The sequence below is a fragment of the Lonchura striata genome, chromosome 24 (genome assembly GCF_046129695.1).
Source record: "Lonchura striata isolate bLonStr1 chromosome 24, bLonStr1.mat, whole genome shotgun sequence".
NCBI classification, from domain to species: Eukaryota; Metazoa; Chordata; class Aves; order Passeriformes; family Estrildidae; genus Lonchura; species Lonchura striata.
In genome coordinates, this window is record NC_134626.1 from 7,152,155 (window position 1) to 7,175,499 (window position 23,345).

At 58.0% G+C, this 23,345-nt stretch overlaps 1 protein-coding gene across 1 annotated transcript; it reads right to left on the reverse strand.

Moving 5' to 3' along the window:
• Positions 1 to 140: 140 nt before the first annotated feature.
• ALDH4A1 (aldehyde dehydrogenase 4 family member A1) lies at positions 141 to 22,881 on the reverse strand. The gene is made up of 15 exons (XM_077788199.1): positions 22,775 to 22,881; positions 20,387 to 20,480; positions 20,032 to 20,124; positions 19,880 to 19,927; positions 19,433 to 19,588; positions 18,191 to 18,340; positions 18,034 to 18,108; positions 13,020 to 13,207; positions 10,696 to 10,769; positions 9,299 to 9,495; positions 8,952 to 8,999; positions 7,831 to 7,983; positions 3,435 to 3,556; positions 2,617 to 2,735; positions 141 to 501 (listed from the first exon to the last, which is right to left on the reverse strand). Exons 1-15 carry the CDS (start codon positions 22,807 to 22,809, stop codon positions 389 to 391), a joined length of 1,665 nt encoding a protein of 554 aa, XP_077644325.1. The 5' UTR covers positions 22,810 to 22,881; the 3' UTR covers positions 141 to 388.
• Between the last annotated feature and the right edge of the window lie 464 nt (positions 22,882 to 23,345).

Genomic DNA, 23,345 nt, shown 5'->3' on the forward strand with positions numbered 1-23,345 from the left:
CTCCTGCTCGGCCCTGGGGAGGGGGATCCGCTCTGGGGGTGGCAGAGCCGGGAGGAAAAGGGAGCCGGGGTCCAGCTGTGCCTCTGCAGCCACCCCTTAATTAACGACTGACCTAATTAAGCATGCCTGCACAGAATCACTGAGGTTGGCAAAGCCCTTTAAAGTCATGCAACCCAAGCAGTGGCACACTCACCATCGTGTCCCCAGGGGCGGCCGAGGACACCACGAGCAGCTCCGAGCTTTTACCATTTAACAACTTTTTTTGTTTGTTTTTTTTTCAGGAGCTAGGAGGGGCGGGTGGGGGGTCAGTAGTGTGAGTGCTGCCGGCGCTGCGGTGGCAGCTGTCCCCAGGGTCACTGCATGCAGGGGTACTGCCAGTCCCCCAGGGTCACTGCATGCAGGGGTACTGCCAGTCCCCCAGGGCCACGTGTGTCTCCTTGATGGCCTGCGGGGACGTCCAGCGCAGCAGGTAGTGGGGACCCCCGGGCTTGTCATTGGTGCCTGGGGACAGCAGAAAGGGCTGGTGGCACCACGAGGGTGGCAGGGACACCGAGGGACACGAGGGTGGGGACATGGAGGGGCACAGGAGGGACACTCAGGGACAGGAGGGATGAAGAGAACAGGGACACGGAGCACAGGAGGGAGGGGAGGGGTGGGAGGGACACGGGGGACATAGGGACATGGACACAGAGGATGGGGACATGGAGGGACACTCAGGGACAGGAGGGACGAAGAGAACGGGGACACAGACCACAGGAGGGACGTGGAGGGATGAGAGGGACACGAGACAGGAGGGACATGGAAGGACAAGGAGGACAGGAGGGATGCAGAGAGATGGGAGGGACATGGAGGGACACAGAGGGACATGGACACAGAGGATGGGGACATGGAGGGACACGGGGCACAGGAGGGACATGGAGGGATGAGAGGGACACGAGACAGGAGGGACATGGAAGGACAAGGAGGACAGGAGGGATGGGAGGGACACAGGACAAGGGACATGGAGCACAGGAGGGACGTGGAGGGATGGGAGGGACACAGGGGACACAGGAGGACAGGAGGGACGTGGAAAGGATGAGAGGGACACAGGGGACAGCAGGGATATGGAAGGACAAGGAGGACAGGAGGGACGCAGAAAGATGGGAGGGACATGGAGGGACACAGAGGGACATGGACACAGAGGATGGGGACATGGGGCACAGGAGGGACACTCAGGGACAGGAGGGACGAAGAGAACAGGGACACGGAGCACAGCAGGGATGTGGAAAGGATGAGAGGGACACGGGACAGGAGGGACATGGAAGGACAAGGAGGACAGGAGGGATGGGAGGGACACAGGACAAGGGACAAAGGGGACAGGAGGGACATGGAGGGATGGGAAGGACACAGGACACAAGGAATGGGAGGGACATGGAGGGACACGGGACACAGAGGGACAGGAGGGTCATGGATACAGAGGATGGGGACATGGAAGGTCAAGGAGGACAGGAGGGATGCAGAGAGATGGGAGGGACATGGACACAGAGGATGGAGGGACACGGGGCACAGGAGGGACATGTAAAGGATGAGAGGGACACAAGACAAGGGACACGGAGCACAGGAGGGACATTGAAGGATGGGAAGGACACAGGACACAAGGAATGCGAGGGACATGGAAGGACAAGGAGCACAGGAGGGACACGGAGGGGTGGGAAGGACACGGAGGGACACAGAGCAATGTGAGGGACATGGAGTGACACAAAGGATGGGGACATGGAGGGACACGGGGCACAGGAGGGACATGGAAGGACAAGGAGGACAGGAGGGACACGGAGGGACATGGAGCACAGAAGGGACACAAGGGACACAAGGAATGGGAGGGACATGCAGGGATTGGAGGAACAAGGGGACACAGAGGATGGGGACATGGAAGGACAAGAAGCACAGGAGGGACACAGAGAAACAAGAGGGACATGGAGGGATGGGAGGGACACAGGGGACACAGAGGGGTGGGAGGGACATGCAGGGATGGGGACAAGGAGGGACATGGAAGGACAGGAGGGACATGGAAGGACAAGGACAGGAGGGACATGGAGGGATGGGAAGGACACGAAGGGACGCAGGGGACACAGAGGGATGGGAGGGACATGCAGGGATGGGGACAAGGAGGGACATGGAAGGACAGGAGGGATATGGAGGACAGGAGGGATATGGAGGACGGGAAGGACATGGAGGACGGGAAGGACATGGAGGGACACAGGGGACAGGAGGGACATGGAGGGATGGGAAGGACACTGAGGATGGGAGGGACCTGCAGGGAGGGAACAAGGAGGGACACGAGGGACGCACAGGGACAGGAGGGACACGGATCACAGGAGGGATGCAGAGAGATGGGAGGGACATGCAGGGATTGGAGGAACAAGGGGACACAGAGGATGGGGACCTGGAAGGACAAGAAGGACAGGAGGGACACAGAGGGACGGGAGGGACATGGACACAGGATGGGGACATGGAAGGACAAGGAGGACAGGAGGGACATAGAGACAAGAGGGACATGGAGGGATGGGAGGGACATGGAAGGACAGGAGGGACACAGGGGACAGCTGGGGAGGGCCTGGCCAGCAGCCCTGGTGTCACCTGAGATGCGGGAGCCCCCGAAGGGCTGCTGGGCCACCACGGCCCCCGTGGATTTGTCGTTGATGTAGATGTTGCCGGCGGCGTGGCGCAGCACCCGCAGGGACTCCTCGATGGCAGCCCTGGGCAGGGACAGGCACAGCCCTGAGCACCCCAAAATGGGCACACAGGGGCTTGGGGCCCCCCCGAGGGGTTTGTTGTCCCCTCCTGAGGGTTTAAGGGCTCAGCTCCAGGCCTCGGGGGTTTCACACACACACAGCTCGTGCGTTTTGGCTGCTTTGGGGTTTCTTTTCAGCTTCTTTCTCTATTTACGTGTCATGGTTGTAAACCAAAGGTTGTTACCCCTCATTCTCCAGGGAAACGTGGCTGCCCCATCCCTGGCAGTGTCCCCTCCAGGCTGGAGGGGGTTTGGAGCACGCTGGGACAGGGGAAGGTGGCCCTGGACCAGCCCTAAAGTCCCTCCAGCCCCAGCCAGCCCCAAATTCTGTGACAATTTTGGGTGATTCTCTCTGAGGTTACACCACTCTTTGCCCTCCTCCTGCTGAGTGGGCTGTGGGATCAACCCCCACGCGCTCCAAACATTCCTCTGGGATAATTCTTCACTGAAAAAAGAGCTTTTTTGGGCTAAGAACCCCCCAAAAATTGAACTAAGCTAAACTTCCAAACCATCCCTTCCCCTCCGTGCAGGAGGAGCAGCAAAAGCAGCACAGGCTGGGTGGGGGAATGCTCTCCCCTGCTCTGGAGAGGAGGGAGATCCTCCAGAGGGGAAAAGCACCCCCCAGCTGCTTTTTGGGGGAATTTTCGGGAATTTTGGGACTCACTTCTCCCGGGCGAAGATCGCCCCCGTGAGGCCGTAGGGGGTGGTGGTGTCGATGAGCTCCAGCACCTCGCGGTAGCGCTGCTCGGGGTACACGAACACGGCCAGGATGGGCCCGAAGATCTCCTGGGGCCCAGGAAAAACACCCGAGAGGCAGGTTCAGCCCAAAAAAGTGCACACCCCATCAGGATGGGCCCAAAAAAATGCACATCCCATCAGGGTGGGCCCCAAAAAAATGCACATCCCATCAGGGTGGGCCCAAAAAAATGCACATCCCATCAGGATGGGCCCAAAAAAATCATACAAACCATCAGGATTGGCCCCCAAAAATGCACACATCCTGTCAGATTGGCCCCAAAAACCCATACAAACCATCAGGTTCAGCCCCAGAAAGTGCACACACCCCATCAGGATGGGCCCCAAAAATCATACAAACCATCAGGATTGGCCCCAAAACCCACACACCTTGTCAAATCAACCCCAAAAAATGCACACACAATGTTAGGATTGGCCCCAAAATCTCCTGGAGCCCAGAAAATGCACCAGAGTGGCAGGATGGGCCCCAAAAAATGCACATCCCATCAGGATGGGCCCAAAAAAATGCACACCCCATCAGGATGGGCCCAAAAAAATGCACATCCCATCAGGATGGGCCCAAAAAAATGCACACCCCATCAGGATGGGCCCAAAAAAATGCACATCCCATCAGGATGGGCCCAAAAAAATGCACACCCCATCAGGATGGGCCCAAAAAAATGCACATCCCATCAGGATGGGCCCAAAAAAATGCACACCCCATCAGGATGGGCCCCAAAACCCACACAGTCTGTCAAATCAGCCCCCAAAAAATGCACACACAATGTCAGGATCAGCCCCAAAACCCAAACATCCTGTCAGATCGGCCCCAAAAACCCATACAAACCATCAGGTTCAGCCCAAAAAAATGCACACCCCATCAGGATGGGCCCCAAAAATCATACAAACCATCAGGATTGGCCCCAAAACCCACACACCCTGTCAAATCAACCCCAAAAAATGCACACACAATGTCAGGATCAGCCCCAAAACCCAAACATCCTGTCAGGATTGGCCCCAAAATCTCCTGGAGCCCAGAAAATGCACCAGAGCGTCAGGATTGGTCCCAGAAAGTGCACACATCCTGTCAGATTGTCCCCAAAAAACCCAAAAAAACATCAGGATTGGCCCCAGAAAGCGCACACACCCCGTCAGGATCAACCCCAAAAAATGCACATCCTGTCAGATTGGCCCCAAAAACCCATGCAGACCATCAGAATCAGCCCCAAAACCCACACAGCCCACCAGGATGGGCCCCAAAACCTCCTGGAGCCCAAAAAATGCACCAGAGCGTCAGGATCAGCCCCAAATGTGCACACCCCATCAGGATCGACCCCAAAAAATGCACATCCCCATCAGGATCAGCCCCAAAACCCACACAGCCTGTCAGGATTGGCCCCAAAATCTCCTGGAACCCAGAAATACCAGAAACCATGAGGATCAGCCCCAAAAAACCCATACAAACCATCAGGATCAGCCCCAAAACCCACACACCCTGTCAGGATCAACCCCAAAAATGCAACAACATCAGGATTGGCCCCAAAACCTACACAGCCTGCCAGGATGGGCCCCAAAATCTCCTGGGAATGCAGAAAATGCCACAAACCATCAGGACCAGCCCCAAAAAACCCATACAAACCATCAGGATTGGCCCCAAAAACTCCTGAAACCCAGAAATACCAGAAACCATCAGGACTGACCCCAAAAAACCCATACAAACCATCAGGATTGGCCCCAAAAACCCACACACCCCATAAGGATCGGCCCAAAAATTTCCTGGGAGTTGAGAAAATCCCACACCCTGTCAGATTCAGCCCCAAAAACCCACACACCTCGTCAGGATCAGCCCCAAAACCTCCTGGGAATGCAGAAAATCCCACAAACCGTCAGGATTGGCCCCAAAACACCATACAAACCGTCAGGATCAACCCCAAAAAACCCATACAAACCATCAGGATCGGCCCCAAAATCTCCTGGGAATGCAGAAAATGCCACAAACCATCAGGATGAACCCCTAAAAACCCATACAAACTGTCAGGATCAGCCCCAAAATCTCCTGGGTGCTCAGAAATATCACAAACCGCCAGGACTGACCCCAAAAAACCCACACACCCCATTGAGGATCGGCCCCAAAAACCCAAACACCCTGTCAGGATTGGCCCCAAAAACTGCCTGTGAGCCACAAACCCTGAGCATCAACCCCAAAAATAACAAAACCTGTGAGGATTGCCCCCAAAATCCCCTGGGAGCCCAAAGAATGGCAAACCCCACCAGGATTGGCCCCAAAATCTCTTGTCAGCCCAAAAAGCAACACATACAGTGAGGAGGGTCCCAAAAATTTCCAGTGAACACAAAGAACACCACAAACCAGGAGGATCAGCCCCAAAAATATCAAAACCCACCATGATCAGCCCAAAAATCTCTTGTGGGCCCATAAAGCAACACACCCCATGAGGATCAACCCCAAAATGTCCCAGACTGACACCAAAATGTCCCAGACTCGCCCCAAAATCTCCTGTGAGCCCAAAAAGCAACACATTCCATGAGGATCAACCCAAAAATTTCCTGTGAGCCCAAAAAACAACACAGCCCATGAGGATCAACCCCAAAATCTCCCAGACTGGCCCCAAAACCTCCCATGCAGCCCCAAAACCAACACATCCCGTGAGGATCACCCCAAAGAGCAGCACACACTGTGGGGCCCCAAAATTTCCTTTGCAGCCCAAAAATCTCAAGTGCAGCCCCAAGAACAACACACCCCATGAGGATCAGCCCCAAGAACAACACATCCCATGAGGATCAGCCCCAAAATCTCCTGTGAGCCCAAAAAGCAACACATCCCATGAGGATCAACCCAAAAATCTCCTGTGAGCCCTAAAAGCAACACATCCCATGAGGATCAGCCCCAAAAACAACACAGTCCATGAGGATCAGCCCCAAAATCTCCCAGATTGGCCCCAAAACCTCCTGTGAGCCCAAACCCCGAGCCCCAGGAAGGAGCAGGTGCTGCCCCACCCCAAAGAGCCCAATCCCAAAGCAGGAACCCACTCCCATAGGAACCCCCCCAGAGCAGGGATTTGGGATGGGGTCCCACAGGGATTTGGGAGGGGGTCCCACAGGGATTTGGGATGGGATCCCACAGGGATTTGGGATGGGATCCCTGGGTGCCCTATAGGGATTTGGGATGGGACCCCCCACCCCTCACTCGTGGTGGGGTCCTGGGTTCCCCCACAGGGATTTGGGATGGGATCTCCACCTCTCTCAGGATGGGATCCTGGTTGCCCCAGAGGGATTTGGGATGGGGTCCCGTAGGGATTTGGGAAGGGGTCCCCCCACACCTCTCTCATGATTGGGTCCCTGCAGGGATTTGTGATGGAGTCCCACAGGGATTTGGGGTTCCCCACCTCTCTCATGATGGGATCCTGATTTCCTGGCAAGGATTTGGGATGGGGTCCTTGCAGGGATTTGGGATGGAATCCCACAGGGATTTGGGATGGGGATCACCCCGCACCTCTCTCATGATGGGGTTCCAGGAGTCCCGCAGGGATTTGGGATGGGATCCCAGGGGATTTGAGATTCCCCACAGCTCTCATTACGGGGTCCCAGGGGATTTGGGATGGGGTCCAGGGGATTTAGGATTGCCCACATCTCTCATTATGGGGTGCCACAGGGATTTGGGGTTCCCCACCTCTCTCGTGATGGGGTCCCAGGGGTCCCAGAGATTTGGGATTGCCCACCTCTCTCATGATGGGGTCCGGGGGTCCTGCAGGGATTTGGGATGGGGTCCCGGGGGATTTGGGGTTCCCCACCTCTCTCATGATGGGGTCCCGGGGCTCCCCACCTCTCTCATGATGGGGTCCTGGGGTTCCCCACCTCTCTCATGATGGGGTCCTGGGGCTCCCCACCTCTCTCATGATGGGGATTTGGGGTTCCCCACCTCTCTCATGATGGGGATTTGGGGTTCCCCACCTCTCTCATGATGGGGTCCCGGGGCTCCCCACCTCTCTCATGATGGGGTCCTGGGGTTCCCCACCTCTCTCATGATGGGGTCCCGGGGGATTCGGGGCTCCCCACCTCTCTCATGATGGGGATTCGGGGCTCCCCACCTCTCTCATGATGGGGTCCCGGGGGATTCGGGGCTCCCCACCTCTCTCATGATGGGGATTCGGGGCTCCCCACCTCTCTCATGATGGGGTCCCGGGGTTCCCCACCTCTCTCATGATGGGGTCCCGGGGGATTCGGGGCTCCCCACCTCTCTCATGATGGGGTCCCGGGGGATTCGGGGCTCCCCACCTCTCTCATGATGGGGTCCCGGGGTTCCCCACCTCTCTCATGATGGGGTCCCGGGGGTCGCTGCTCTCCACGATGCAGGGCTCCACGAAGTAGCCGACGCTGTCGTCGCAGCCGCCGCCCGCCAGCACCGTCAGGCTGGGGGAGCTCCGGGCGTGCTCCAGCCACCCCTTGATCCGGGCAAAGGCCTGGGGACAGGGACAGGGAACCAGGGCCTGGGGGCTGGAAGGGGCTCTGGGGGTTTAAAAGGGGGGCCCGGGGGTCTGGAAGGGGGGTTTGGGGGTTTAAAAGGGAGACTTGGGGGTCTGGAAGGGGCTCTGTGAGTTTAAAAGGGGGGCCTGGGGGTCTGGAAGGGGCTCTGTGGGTTTAAAAGGGGAGTTTGGGGATTTAAAAGGAGAGTTTGGGGGTCTAGAAGGGGGTCTGTGGGTTTAAAAGGGGGGTTTGGGGGTTTAACGGGCAGTTGGGGGTCTGGAATGGGGGTTTGGGGTGGGAGTTACAGGAAATGAGTGGGTTTGGGAGGTCTGGAAGGGGGGTTTGGGGATTTAAAAGGGAGGTTTGGGTCAGGAATTATAGGAAAAGTGTGTTTGGGGGGTCTGCAAGGAGGTTTGGGGGTTTTAAAGGGGGTCTGGGTCACTCCTCCCAGGACACACCACTCTCGGTGCCCTCCTGGCTGAAGAAGAGGAGGGGGAGCAGGGGAGGTACACAAAACTCTCAAGGCCAGGACGATATCTGGGGGAAATTCCCCCTTTTTCACGAGCAGGGCACACAGCGCTCAGCTGCCAGCCAGCTCCAGCTGATCCCTGTCCCATTCCTGCAGCAAACCCAGCCTGGGCTGCCTGGGCTCACCTGGATCCCTGTCCCCATTCCTGCCTGGGCTCACCTGGATCCCTGTCCCCATTCCTGCCTGGGCTCACCTGGATCCCTGTCCCCATTCCTGCCTGGGCTCACCTGGATCCCTGTCCCATTCCTGCAGGAATCCCCAGCCTGGGCTACCTGGGCTCACCTGGATCCCTGTCCCCATTCCTGCAGGAATCCCCAGCCTGGACTCACTGGATCCCTGTCCCCATTCCTGCCTGGGCTCACCTGGATCCCTGTCCCCATTCCTGCCCTGTCCCATTCCTGCAGCAATCCCCAGCCTGGGCTGCTCCGGGCTCACCTTGTCATCGATCACCGCCGAGAAGAACGTCCCGAAGTCCTGGGTGGGCTGCGGGAGGCAGAAGGGAGGGGATGAGAGCACGCCCTGCACCGCGGAGCTCCCTCGGGAGCAGAGGCAGCTACAGCTCGCCCAGAAACCCTGGCCGGTGTCCCGGCAGCTCCGGTTCTCCGGGGAGAAGCGGAGCAGAGCGGCTACAAGTTAATTTCCCATCAGGGCCGGGAGCTGCGGGGCGGTGGGGATGAAAAGCTCGCTTCAATGGGAATTAGCAGCCAGTCCCCGCAGCCCCTAATCCCATCAGCCTCCCGCTGAGCCGCAAAGCCCTTCGGCAGCCCGGCAGCCCGGCTCACATCTCCCACTTTGATCTTGCCGTGCTCCTCCAGCAGCTTCTCTTTGATGTGGGGCCACAGCGAGGCCGGCGCGTAGAGCCGGGAGCAGGCGGAGCACTTCTGCCCGCCGAACTCGAATGCGGAGCGCAGGGTCGCGCTGACGGCGCTGCCCACGTCCGCCGAGCCGTGCAGCACGTGGAAGTTCTTCCCTCCGCACTCTGCAGGGAAAAGGGCACCGGAGGGGCTGCCGGGGGGCACGGCTCCCGAAGGGCGCCTGGGCTCGGCCAGCCCCGGAGCCGATGGCTCAGGGTCTGGGTTTCGCTGTTTTCAGTGAGTTTGGGACCTGCGGGTCTTTAGTGCAGAGCTCCGGACTCCGCACAGGCTCAGCTGCTGCTCTCCCGTTTTGGGCACACACAATTCCCCTCCTGTCCTGATCAAGGACACCTCACTGCCTCAGGCCCCGGGAAATTAAACAAAAGGGAATTTTGGGGAGCAAACTTGGGGTAAATGACTTCATTAGCTGAAGCTGGAATTGAAGGATTAACCCCCAATATGCAAATGGACCAAAGTTATCAAAGTGTGAAAACCTGTGAAAAACCATGGTCCATTTTTGGGTGTAGCCCCTGCCTGAGATGTACCTGCAACCCCTTCAGTAAATACAAGGCAGCATCGAGGTGGAGCTGATGCCTCAGGATTGCATCTATTCCTTTAATCTATTTTTTATTATTTGTAATTTGTATTTGCAATTTGTAATTTGTATAATAACCCTGCAGGTCTTTAGTGCAGAGCTCCAAACTCCACACAGGCTCAGCTGCTGCTCTCCCGTTTTGGGCACACACAACAATTCCCCTCCAGGCCTGGCAGTCAAGGACACCTCACTGCCTCAGGTCATGGGAAGTTAAACAAAAGGGAATTTTGGGGAGCAAACTTGGGGTAAATTACTTCATTAGATGAAGCTGGAATTGAAGGATTAACCCCCAATATGCAAATGGACCAAAATTATCAAAGTGTGAAAAACCCTGGTCCATTTTTGGGTGTAGCCCTTGCCTGAGATGCACCTGAAGGCCTTTCAGCAAATACAAGCACTTTTTATTCCCTTAATTTTGTCTGCTCTGTTTTTAGACAGCCCCAAAAGGCATCAGTGCAGGGAGAGCCGTGACCCCAGGAGCACAACCCTGGAGCAGGCAGATAAAACCCCTGGAAAAGGATCCTCAATTCCCAAACTTTGGAACGCCAAACCTTGTGGTCCAAGCGCCAGCTCCCCACCCCAAAATCCCAACCCGTGCCACTCCCACAGCTCGGAATATCCAGGGATTTCCTGCACCCTCTGCCCACAGGGATGGGAATGCTGCCCCTCTCCTCCCCAGGCAGGGGAGGAGCTGCCCCTGAACCCCAAAAATTGTGGGGGAGGCCGATACCTCCAGCCAGGCGAGGGAAGTTGCGGTAGAGGTCCAGGTTCTCCGAGACCTGCTTCCAGAGCCGCTTGAAGGTCCTGCAAGGAGGGAGGAGCTGCTCAGGGCACCCTGATAGGACGTGGTGGGGAAAAACCTAAAAGAGGGATGAGAAATTCCCCAAAAAAGGGGTGCCCCGATGGGAAATCCCCCAAAAAAGGGTGCCCCGATGGGAAAACCCATTAAAAAATGGATTCTCTGATGGGGAACCCCCACAAAAATGGATGCTCTGATGGGAAATCTCCACAAAAAAGAGGGATGGGAAATCTCCACAAAAAAGAGGGATGGGAAATCCCCCCAAAAAAGGATGCCCCAATGGGAAACCTGCCGAAAAAAGGGATGCCCTAATGGAAATCCCATAAAAAAAGGGGTGCCCCGATGGGAAATACCCTAAGAAAGGGATGCCCCAATGGGAAACCCCTCCAAAAAATGGATGAACCTCAACAAAAATGGATGCTCTGATGAGAAATGTCCACAAAAAAGAAGGATGGGAAATCCCCCAAAAAAGGGATGCCCCAATGGGAAACCTGCCAAAAAAAGGGATGCCATGATGGAAATCCCATAAAAAAAGGGGTGCCCCAATGGGAAATACCCTAAAAAAAGGATGCCCCAATGGGAAACCCCTCCAAAAAATGAATGCTCTGATGGGGAACCCCCACAAAAATGGATGCTCTGATGGGAAATCTCCCAAAAAAGGGATGCCCCAATGGGAAACCCCCTAAAAAATGGATGCTCTGCTCTGATGGGGAACCCCCACAAGAACAGGGATGGGAAATCCCCCAAAAAAGGGATGCTCTGATGGGAAACCCCCCCAAAAAAGGGATGCCCCATGGGAAACCCTCAAGAAAAGGGATGCCCTGATGGGAAGCCCTCCAAAAAATGGATGCTCTGATGGGAAATCCCCACAAAAAAGAGGGATGGGAAATCCCCTAAGAAAGGGATGCCCCAATGGGAAATCACCCCAAAAAAAAGGAATACCTTGAGGTGAAATCACCCAAAAAAGGGATGCCCTGCACAGAGAAGTGGGACTGAGAGCACAGGTATCAAACAAAGGCTCCGCAGAGCAGTTCCACAGCTTTAAAAATAAACTGGTACAGGGAAGGGCACGGAGTGAGCATCCAGAAGTTTCTGTTCCTCCCCTTTCCCCCCTTCCCTCACTGTGACAAACCCCTCGGCTGGAAAACAATAAAAATGGAAATGGCCTCGCAGCGGGAGCTCAGCCACCAGCTCGGAGCTCCCCACCTGCTCAGCCAAGCGTGGCCTGGCCCTGGGGAGGGGTCCCTGCAGGGGCTGCCAGACCCTGGGACCCTCAGCACCTCTGACACCCCACGGGACACAGCCAGAGCCCGGGGGGAAAACCAAACCCACCTGGTGGGCAAGGCAAACCCACCTGGGGGGAAAACCAAACCCACCTGGTGGGCAAGGCAAACCCACCTGGGGGGGAAACCAAACCCACCTGGGGAGGAAACCCACCCTGAAAGCAAACCAAACCCACCTGGGGGGAAAACCAAACCCACCTGGGGTACAAACTCACCCTGAGAGCAAACCAAACCCACCTGGGGGAAAACCCACCCTGAGAACAAACTAAACCCACCTGGGGTACAAACCAAACCCACCTGGGGGGCAAACCCACCCTGAGAGCAAACTAAACCCACCTGGGGGCAAAGCCACCATGGGAGCAAACCAAACCCACCTGAGGTACAAACTCACCCTGAGAGCAAACTAAACCCACCTGGAGGGTAAGGCAAACCCACCTGAGGTGCAAACAAAACCTACCTGAGGAGGAAACCCACCCTGAGAGCAAACCAAACCCACCTGGGGGGCAAGGCAAACCCACCTGGGGTACAAACCCACCGTACCCAGAGTGCAAACCCACCCTGAGAGCGAACTAAACCCACTTGGGGGGCAAAGCAAACCCACCTGGGGAGCAAACCCACGATGAGAGCAAACCAAACCCACCTGGTTTGGGGCAAACCAACCTGGGGGGCAAACCCACCCTGAAAGCAAACCAAACCCAGCTGGGGTACAAACCAAACCCACCTGGGGGGCAAACCCACCCTACCCAGGGTGCAAACCCACCCATCTGCAGCACCCCTGCAAGTGCCACTGCCACTCTGGCTGTTGCTGTGCCCCGAGCTGGAGCTAAAACCGCTCCCCGCCAGCACCACCCCCCGGCTCGGACCCTTTCTGCCACCCCTCTGAACCCTGCTCTGATGGAACCCTGCCACCACCACGTCCACCAGGCCGCCCCAGAGGAGCCCCCAGCCCCTCCCTGCCCGTCCCCAACCTACGGCACGCTGCCGGTGAAGTTGAGGCCGCAGAAGTGCTCGGAGCTGGTGACGGCGTCGCCGAACTCGGGCCCGGCCGAGGGCACGAACTGCACCACGTTGGGGGGCAGCCCTGCCTCCAGCAGGACCCTGTAGACGGCGTAGCTGGAGAGCATGGCCGTGTCGCTGGGCTTCCAGAGCACCACGTTCCCCTGGGGCGGCAGAACACCCGGTCAGGACCTCTGAGTGCCCCCCAAAGCTGTCCCCGAGCGGCGGCACCTCCTGGGGACACGCGGCCCCGTTTTCCTGCTCTGTGCTCCCCGTTATTCCGTGTATTCCTCACTCCTATCAGTGGAGCTCTGTTGTGTCAGTGACTGCATTTCCCAGTACTTTTCCATGGCCTTGCCCCAGGCAGAAAGGCAAAAACCCCAGAGCTCCAAACCCCAGGGGACACAAGGCCCCAGTGCTGCTTGGTCCTTCCCAGGAACCAAAGATGGGAACAACTCTTGGATATTTCATGGGCAGAGCTCAGCCAGTGCTGAGGGGGGACTCCAGACCTGGGGGAACTGCATCACCACTTGTCCTCCCAACTGGTGCTTTTTATCAATTATGCTGATTTCCTAAAACCTATTAAAATATCCTCAGCACAATGGGGGTGGGCTTTTGTAGACATCTCTCCATAACTGCCCCTGAAGGCCTTCAAATAAAGATCTGCTCTTGTATTATCCCCTTACTAAAATCATCCCGAGTTTCCTTTCCAGGCTGGGAAAAAGGCAACAGCACCTTCACCCTGTTTGGGCAGGGCTGGGTGTGCCCTGCTCAGCTGAGGACACAAATCCTCCCATTTTCTCTCACCAGGTGGCTGTGCCAGCCTTCCCCTGCCTCCCTTCCAGGGCTGAGCAGGCTGCCCCAGGAGGAGCTGGGAAAAGAGCCTCAGGACATGGGAATGTGTTCCCATGTCATCAGGTCCTGGATTCTGCCTCAGGACACGGGAATGTGTTCCCGATGTCACCAGGTCCTGCTGGTTCCTGCCTCAGGACATGACAATGTTCTCTCTGATGTCACCAGGTCCTGCTGGTTCCTGCCTCAGGACATGGGAATGTGTTCCCATGTCACCAGGTCCTGGTTCCTGCCTCAGGACACGGGAACGTTCTCTCTGATGTCACCAAGCTCTGGTTCCTGCCTCAGGACATGGGAATGTTCTCTCTGATGTCACCAAGCCCTGGTTCTTGCCTCAGGACACAGGAATGTTCTCTCTGATGTCACCAGGTCCTGGTTCCTGCCTCAGGACACAGGAATGTTCTCCTGATGTCACCAGGCTCTGGTTCCTGCCTCAGGACACGGGAATGTTCTCTCTGATGTCACCAAGCCCTGGTTCTTGCCTCAGGACACAGGAATGTTCTCTCTGATGTCACCAAGCTCTGGTTCCTGCCTCAGGACATGGGAATGTTCTCTCTGATGTCACCAGGTCCTGATTCCTGCCTCAGGACACGGGAACGTTCTCTCTGATGTCACCAGGTCCTGGTTCCTGCCTCAGGACACGGGAACGTTCTCTCTGATGTCACCAGGTCCTGGTTCCTGCCTCAGGACACAGGAATGTTCTCCTGATGTCACCAGGCTCTGGTTCCTGCCTCAGGACAAGGGAATGTTCTCCCGATGTCACCAGGCTCTGGTTCCTGCCTCAGGACATGGGAATGTTCTCCCGATGTCACCAAGCTCTGGTTCCTGCCTCAGGACAAAGGAATGTTCTCCTGATGTCACCAGGTCCTGGTTCCTGCCTCAGGACATGGGAATGTTCTCCTGATGTCACCAGGTCCTGGTTCCTGCCTCAGGACACAGGAATGTTCTCTCTGATGTCACCAAGCTCTGGTTCCTGCCTCAGGACATGGGAATGTTCTCTCTGATGTCACCAGGCTCTGGTTCCTGCCTCAGGACACAGGAATGTTCTCCTGATGTCACCAGGTCCTGGTTCCTGCCTCAGGACACAGAAATGTGCTCCCATGTCACCAGAACTGCCACCTGGGCAGGGCCAGGCAGGGCAGTGACACCAAAGCTCCAGCCTGGATGAACCAGGCACAAAGAGCACAAGGGGTGGAGAAGTCCTCTGGTGCCACCCCCTTGGCCCCACGGCCTCCCTGTGCCCACCCTGTGTCCCTGTCACACGGCTCAGCCTCCCCTGCACGGGTCACAGCCCCGGGAGGGCTGGACAGGGAGCTCTGGACTCCTGTCTCCTGCTTTCCAGGGATTTGTTGGGCAGGAAAAGCTCCCCCTGGGCCCCTCCAGTCCCTCCACGGGCAGAAACCGAGCACATCCTGCAGAAATCGAGCACATCCCTGCAGAAACCCAGCACATCCCTGCAGAAACCCAGCACATCCCTGCAGAAACCCAGCACATCCCTGCAGAAACCCAGCACATCCCTGAAGAAACCCAGCACATCCTGCAGAAACCCAGCACATCCCTGCAGAAACCCAGCACATCCCTGCAGAAACCCAGCACATCCCTGCAGAAACCCAGCACATCCCTGAAGAAACCCAGCACATCCTGCAGAAACCCAGCACATCCCTGCAGAAACCCAGCAGAAACCCAGTACATCCTGCAGAAACCCAGCACATCCCTGCAGAAACCCAGCACATCCCTGCAGAAACCCAGCACATCCCTGCAGAAACCCAGCACATCCCTGCAGAAACCCAGCAGAAACCCAGCACATCCCTGCAGAAACCCAGCACATCCCTGCAGAAATGAACACCGCCCTGCAGAACCTGCAGGCAGCTGGGCAATGCAGGCCAGGGGCAGACACAGCATTCCCAGCCTGGACTGCTCTGATCCCAAGGAAATCCCATTCCCAGGACTGACTGCATGGACCTCTCCAGTGCCTAACCCCCCGTGGTGGCAGAAACACTGGGGCTCTAATTAACATTCCCCTATTAAGCAGCGTTTTCACCGGGGCTCTAATTAACATTCCCCTATTAAGCAGTGTTTTCTCCTAACTTTAATTCCAGGTGCCCCCTGCTGCCGAGCTTTCCAAGGCTCCTCCTGTGCGGGCAGAGGATCCCATCCCCCTGCAGCATCCTGGGAATTCACTGTCACACCCAGCTGGGTGAGCCACCACGGGATGTCCCCAGGTGTCACTCAGAGCTGCCAGCACGGGTTTGTGCCGTCCCAGGTGAGCTCTGGGATGAGCTCACTGCCAGATTCCCAAAGCCAAGGGCGTCCCCCAGCTCCTGGGGTGGGAGGAAGGGACCTCTCTCCCCGGAAATCTTCCCAGCTCCATGGTGGCTTCACCCTCTCCCTGTCCCCCCACTCCTGCCCTAGTGACAGCTTCAAATGCTTCACTCAAATATGGCTTTAAATGTGATGTTCCCAAATTAAAATCTCCCCAGCCTCTTCGGGGCCAGCAGGAAATTTGAGCCTAATTAGCAAAAACCTGAGGACAATTTGTTGTTTTTTTTTTCCCAGTACAACAATAAATTAATTATTCCTGGCCCAAATTCACCAGGTCCTCCCCACATTCCACCCTGCAGAGGCAGGAGCTCCTGTGCTCCATGGGCTGGGACATAAATGGGAATGTACAGAAATGCTTTTTACCAATACTTTGATTTTTTTATATATATTTTTTCAGACCTTCTGGGCTCTCCTGTCTGCCAGTTTGGTGCTAAATGGCAGAGCCATGGCCTGCCCTCGCCTTCCTTGGCCCTGCACCCAAAAAGTGTCATCCCAGAGGAATCTGAGCAGCTACAAACTGGTTACACTTTCATGTCCCAACAGCACCCCGAGCCCAGGTAGGAAATCAAACCCCTGCTGTGTTAATTCCCAGATCCCAGCCCAGCCTGGGAAGGAAGAGACACCTTGCTTCAGAACAAAAACCCCAGAAGGGCAGGTTTGGGCAGTGTGTGCCTTCCCAGCACTTCCCCATCACACTGAAATCCAGGCACTGGGGTGCTTTAATTAAAGCCTAAATGCTGATTGGGTCAAGGGGTCCAACAGGCCCCAGGAGTGTCTGTGGAACAGCCCCAGCGAGGCCAGGCTCCCTCCTTCCCACCCCAGCCCAGCTGAACCCAAGGGCTGGGATCCCTCTCCCAGCCTTTCCCTGGACTGCTCTGTCCCCCTGTCCTGTCCTGCCCCCCATTCTGTGACCCTGTCCTGTCCCCCCATCCTGCCCCAAAATCCTGTGACCCTGTCCTGTCCCTCTGTCCCCCTGCCCTGCCTCCCCATCCTGTAACCCTGTCCCCCCATCCTGTGACCCTGTCCTATCCTGTCCCTCCATTCTGTAACCCTGTCCTGTCCCTCCTGTCCCCCTGCCCTGTCCCCCCATCCTGTGACCCTGTCCTGTCTCCCATCCTCTCCTGTCCCCCCAGTCCTGTGACCCTGTCCTATCCTGTCCCTCCATCCTGTGACCCTGTCCTGTCTCCTTGTCCCCCGTTCCCATGTCCTATCCCCTTATCCTGTACCTGTCCCCCTACCTTGTCCCCCTGCCATGCCCCCCCTCCCCCTGTCCTGTCTCTTTGTCCCTCTGTCCCCCGTCCTGCCCCCTGTCCCTCTGCCGTGTCCCATCCCCCTGATCCTGCCTCCCCATCCTGTGATCCTGTCCTGCCCCCCTGCCCTGTCCCCTTGTCCCTCTGTCCCCCTGCCCTGTCCTCTTGTCCCTCTGTCCCCCTGCCCTGTCCTCTTGTCCCTCTGTCCCCCTGCCCTGTCCTCTTGTCCCCCTGTCCTATCCCCTTGTCCTGTCCCTGTCCCCCTACCTTGTCGCCCTGTCCCCTTGTCCCTCTGTCCCCCTGCCCTGCCCCCTGTCCCTCTGCCATGTCCTCCTGTCCTGTCCCATCCCAATCCTGCCTCCCCCATCCTGTGATCCTGTCCTGCCCTGCCCCTCTGTCCCTCTGCCATGTCCCCCTGTCCTGCCTTGCTCTTCTGTCCCCCTGTCCTGTCCTGCTCCTCTATCCCCCTGTCCTGTCCCCCTGTCCTGTCCTGCCCCTCTGTCTGTCTGCCATGTCCCTCTGTCCCCCTGTCCTGTCCCCCTGTCCCCCTGTCCCCCAGGACTCACCATCAGCGCCGGGGCCCCCGCCAGGTTCCCCCCGATGGCCGTGAAGTTGAAGGGGGACACGGCGGCCACGAAGCCCTGCGGAGGCACGGGGAGAAGGGACCATGGGGAGCCTCCTGTGCCCCAGAGGGGCCCGCGTGGGGCAGGGGGCCCAGCTGACCTCCAGCCCCCGGTAGACCATGGAGTTGGTGCTGATGTCCACGCTGAGGGGCTGGCTCTGCTCCAGCTCCAGCGCGAACTTGGCGTTGAAGCGGAAGAAGTCGATGAGCTCGGCGGCGGCGTCGATCTCGGCCTGGATCACGGTCTTGCCCTGCAGGGAGAGGGAAGGGGGAGTGCAGCAGTGGTGCAGGGGGATGCAGCAGTGGTGCAGGGGGATGCAGCAGTGGTGCAGGGGGGGATGCAGCAGGGGTGCAGTGCTGGCTGTGGGGCGCCCATCCCGAGCTCAGTTCCCAAAGATGGGGCCTCCTGCGCGGCCTCACGATCCTGCTCCCAGCGCAGCAAGGAGTGAGGATCACCCTGGGCCCCTCACAGAGCACCTCCAGCCCTCCCCACTGCCAAAAACTGCCCTGGCAGCCCCTCCTGCCCTGCTCCCCCTGCTCTCCCCAGCTTCTCCAGCACCCCTGTCTTAGAAATGGGGCTGTGTATTCTATTCCAGTCTGTCAGAGCTGGGGCAGTCATCTTCTGTTCACTGGGCAGTTTTCTTTCTCTCCAGGAGATAGCTTCTGTTATTAATTATCTTCTGTTCATGGGCCATTGAGTGTCCCTGCATGGCTGAGAAAATTCCATCATCCATTGGGAGATGCTCCTCCAGGGGAGCAGCCAAGCATTCCTACCTGGATCCAACCTGAGATTTTGGGACACCACAGCAGCTCTTTCCCACTGCATTCCCAGAGGAGCAGCTTCCTTCCCCCTGCATTCCCAGAGGAGCAGCTTCCTTCCCCCTGCATTCCCAGAGGAGCAGCTTCCTTCCCCCTGCATTCCCAGAGGAGCAGCTTTCTTCCCCCTGCATTCCCAGAGGAGCCCAGGCCCATCTCCCCCAGCCCTGGAGCTCCAAGGAAAACTCCCCCCTTGTGCAGGATCCTGCTCCAGCAGAAGCACAGCTGGCACTGCAGGAGGGCTGAGCCCCCCTGGGATGGGACTGCTGCCACCTCCCTGACACACAGGGGACAGGGCCTGCTCTGTGTCAGTAGTTTTTTTTGTTTGTTTGTTTTTGTACTATTACATTTGTTTTTTTAGCTTTCCTAGTACAGAACTGTTATTCCTATTCCCATATCTTTGCCTGAGAGCCCCTTAACTTCAAAATTATACCAGTTCAGAGGGAGGGGGTTTGCATTTCCCATTTCAGGGGAGGCTCTGCCCTCCTCAGCAGCCACTGGCTGTTCACAGCAGGTCAAGCTCCTACCTGCCCCACCATGGTCTTGGCCAGCACCTCTGCTCGCCGCGGGCCGCTCAGCATGTCGGCCGCCCTCAGGAAGATCTGGGCCCGGTCCTGCACAGGCTTCAGCTCCCACTCCTTCCTCGCTGCCAGGGCAGCGTTAATGGCTTTGTTAATGAGCTCCTGTGGAGGCAAAGGGGAAAAGGCAGCAAGGAGGAGCCTCCCCAGCTTCCTCCCCACCACCAGGTCACAGGGAAAAGCGAGGCGTCACCCACCCCAGGCACAGACCACCGGTGCCATCACAACCCCAAATCTGCAGCTCCTGGTGGGTTTGCTCCAGGATCCCCGGGGCTTGGAAAGGCTCCTGGAGCCTCCCTGCTCACAAAATGCATTTCACTTGCTAAACCAAGGCCAAATGCTGCTGCTTCCCCAAAAAACAGCCAGGAAGGGGGGGAAACAGACAGGTGCACTCACCTTGCTGGCATAGCAGAACTTGGCCACCTTGTGTGCATGGTTAAAGGGCTGGGAAGAGAAGAAGAGGCTCTGTAGGAACCCGTCCCAGGATCCTCCTGCAGGGACCCCCCTGCTCTGTTCTCCCCCATTTAATGAGAAGCCCCCCGACTCACCGAGAGCTGGTACCTCACCGTGGGGGTCCACACCTCCTCCCCGCCGATGACACACGGGATGGCCTCGGTCTTGCCCTTCAGGTCAGCGAGGGCCTGACAGAGAGGAGAACGCGGTGGGAGCAGCTCCCAGCCTGTCCAGCTGCCCTCCATCCCCTTCCCACGGGCAGAGGGAGCGGGGAACAGGCTCCGGGCACGGGCTGCCCACAGGAGGCACAGCTGTGCCCACCGGGAAGGAGCAGGAGCTGGGCACGATGGGCTTGTCACACCAGGGAGAGACTGGGGCTGCTCTGCAGCACCTGCAGCACAGCCCGGGGCACTCCCAGCCCCAAAAATCCCCAAATCCCGGCGCTGGTACCTTCTGGAGCGCCGCTCGCTCGGGGCTCCCCGGTTTGAACTCCAGGATGGGCTCGTTGGTCACCTGGATGGTCGGGCGGTGCTGCCATCTCCGCCTGTGACAGGGCAGCACAGGAACCGCTGCAATTCCACCGCTGCCTCCTTCCCCAGCATCGCGGGGACACCTCAGAGCCTGGGGGACACCTCAGTACTGGGGGACACCTCAGGGCCTGGGGGACACCTCAGTACTGGGGGACACCTCAGGGCCTGGGGGACACCTCAGGGCCTGGGGGACACCTCAGGGCCTGGGGGACACCTCGGTCCTGGGGACACCTCGGTGCTGGGGGACACCTCGGTGCTGGGGGACACCTCAGGGCCTGGGGGACACATTGATCCCAGGGGATACCTCAGTGCTGGGGACACCTTGATCCGGGGGAACATCTCAGTCCCAGAGGACACCTTGATCCCAGGGGACACCTCAGTGCCAGGGGACACTTTGATCCCAGGGGACACCTCGGTGCCTGGGGACACTTTGATCCTGATCCCAGAGACACCTCAGTGCTGGGCGACACCTTAATCCCAGGGGACACCTTGATCCAGAGGGGCACCTTGATCCGGGGGACATCTCGGTCCCAGGGGACACTCTGATCCCATGGAATACCTCAGTGCCGGGGACACCTCGATCCTGACCCCAGGGACACCTCAGCACCGGGGACGTCTTGATCCCAGGGGATACCTCAGTCCCAGGCTGCCCCCCCAAACCAGCCCCTGCTCCATCTCTCCCGCTGGGTGGGGATGCCAGAGCCGGGAGCCAGCCCGGCCCTCGCCCCCAGCCCTGTCCCGCTCAGGAAAACGCGTTTTTAAGGGAGGAGGCACAGGGTGATCGACCCGGGCTGCCGCAAATCCCAGCGCCCCAAAGCCCGGGGGCAAAAGCCGGACGGGCACCCTGGGCTGGACCTTGGCAGTGCCCGGCCCCGCTGCGGTCACTGCGTCCGGCTCAGAGAAAATGGCCGGGAAAATGGGGGGAAAAGGAGGGGAAAATGAGGGGAAAAGCGAGGGGGAAAGGGGGGAAAAGCGAGGGGGGAAAGGGGGGAAAGGCGAGGGGGGAAAAGGGGGAAAGGCGAGGGGGGAAAAGGGGGAAAAGAGAGGGGGAAAAGGGGGAAAAGAGAGGGGGGAAAGGGAGAAAAGCGAGGGGGGAAAAGGGAGAAAAGCATGGGGGGAAAGGGGGAAAAACGAAGGGAAAAGGGGGAAAAACGAAGGGGAAAGGGGGAAAAACGAAGGGGAAAAGGGGGAAAAACGAAAGGGAAAAGGGGCAAAACGAGGGGGGTAAAGGGGGAAAAGCGAGGGGGGAAAAGGGGGAAAACGAGGGGGAAAAGGGGGAAAACGAGGGGGAAAAGGGGGAAAAAGCGAGGGGGAAAAGGGGGAAAAACGAAGGGGAAAAGGGGGAAAAACGAAGGGGAAAAGGGGGAAAAACGAAGGGGGTAAAAAGGGGGAAAAGCGAGGGGGAAAAGGGGGGAAAAGCGAGGGGGGAAAGGGGGAAAACGAGGGGGAAAAGGGGGAAAACGAGGGGGAAAAGGGGGAAAAAGCGAGGGGGGAAAGGGGGAAAAAGCGAGGGGGGAAAGGGGGGAAAAGCGAGGGGGGAAAGGGGGAAAAAGCGAGGGGGGAAAGGGGGGAAAAGCGAGGGGGGAAAGGGGAAAACGAAGGGGAAAAAGAGGAAAACGAGGGGGAAAAGGGGGAAAGCGAGGGGGAAAAGGGGGAAAGCGAGGGGGAAAAGGTGGAAAGCGAGGGGGGAAAGGGGGAAAACGAGGGGGAAAAGGGGAAAAACGAGGGGGGAAAGGGGGAAAACGAAAGGGAAAAGGGGGAAAACGAGGGGAAAAGGGGAAAACAAAGGGGGAAAAGGGGAGAACGAATGGAAAAAGGGGGAAACGAAGGGGGAAAGGGGGAGAATGAAGGGGAAAAGTGGGAGAACGAAGGGGGAAAGGGGGACAAACGAGGGGGAAAAGGGGGGAAAACGAAGGGAAAAGGGGGAGAAAAAAGTAAAAACAAGAAGAAAGGGAGAAGACAAGGGAGAAAGGAGAGGAAGCAAGGGGGCAGAGGAGAAAAACCAGGAGAAAGCAGTGTAAAACAGGTAAAAACAAGGGTAAAAGTGAAAACAAGGGGTAAACTGTGGGAAACGGGTAAAAACCGAGGGGAAAGGGTAAAACAAAGGGGAAAATAGGGAAATAAGGGTAGAAAGAGGAGGGAGAACGAGAGGAACTAAGGGCTGGCAGTGCCTGCGGGTGGCAGCGGGATGGTTCCTGGGGAAGGGAAGAAGGGAAGGGAATAAGGGGAGAGAAGGGAATAAGGGAATAAGGGAATAAGGGAATAAGGGAATAAGGGAATTAGGGAATAAGGCAGGCCCCGCACTCACCCGCAGCCCCTCAGCGCCCGCAGCCGCCGCCACATCCCGGCCCCGCCGCGCTCCCGGCCCGCGGCCGCCACCACCCCCCGCGCGGGGGGAGGAGACACAAGCCGCGACTAATTAATAAATTAACCAAGCTCCGGGAGCGGCGGGCTGCGGGAGCAGCCCCTCGCCCTCCTCCCGCTGTGTGTGAGGGTGCGGGCCGTGTCTCCCCCTCTCCCCCCGCGGGGTGCCTGTGGGGTGTCCCCAGAGCGCGTCCCCCCCCCCGCGCGGTGATGGTTGCGGCCGGAGAGGGGCGGTGGCGCGCGCGGCACGCGGGAGGGGGCGGGGCGCGGGAAGGAGCCAAAAATCCTTTAAAAAAAGGGAAATTCGGGAAAAACAACAACAAAAGCGGCCCGAAGAGGCGGCGGGTGGGGCTGCGCCCGGAGCTCAGCGGGTCCGAGCCGCCGGAGAGGATTTCGCCGGGGAGAAAGAGAAATCAACTGAGGATCTCCTTGGGAACTGAGACTTGGGCAAAAAAGGGGCGATTTTAACCCAAAGGTGGGGCCCGGCTGGGGCACAGGGCCAGGGGAAGGCTGAA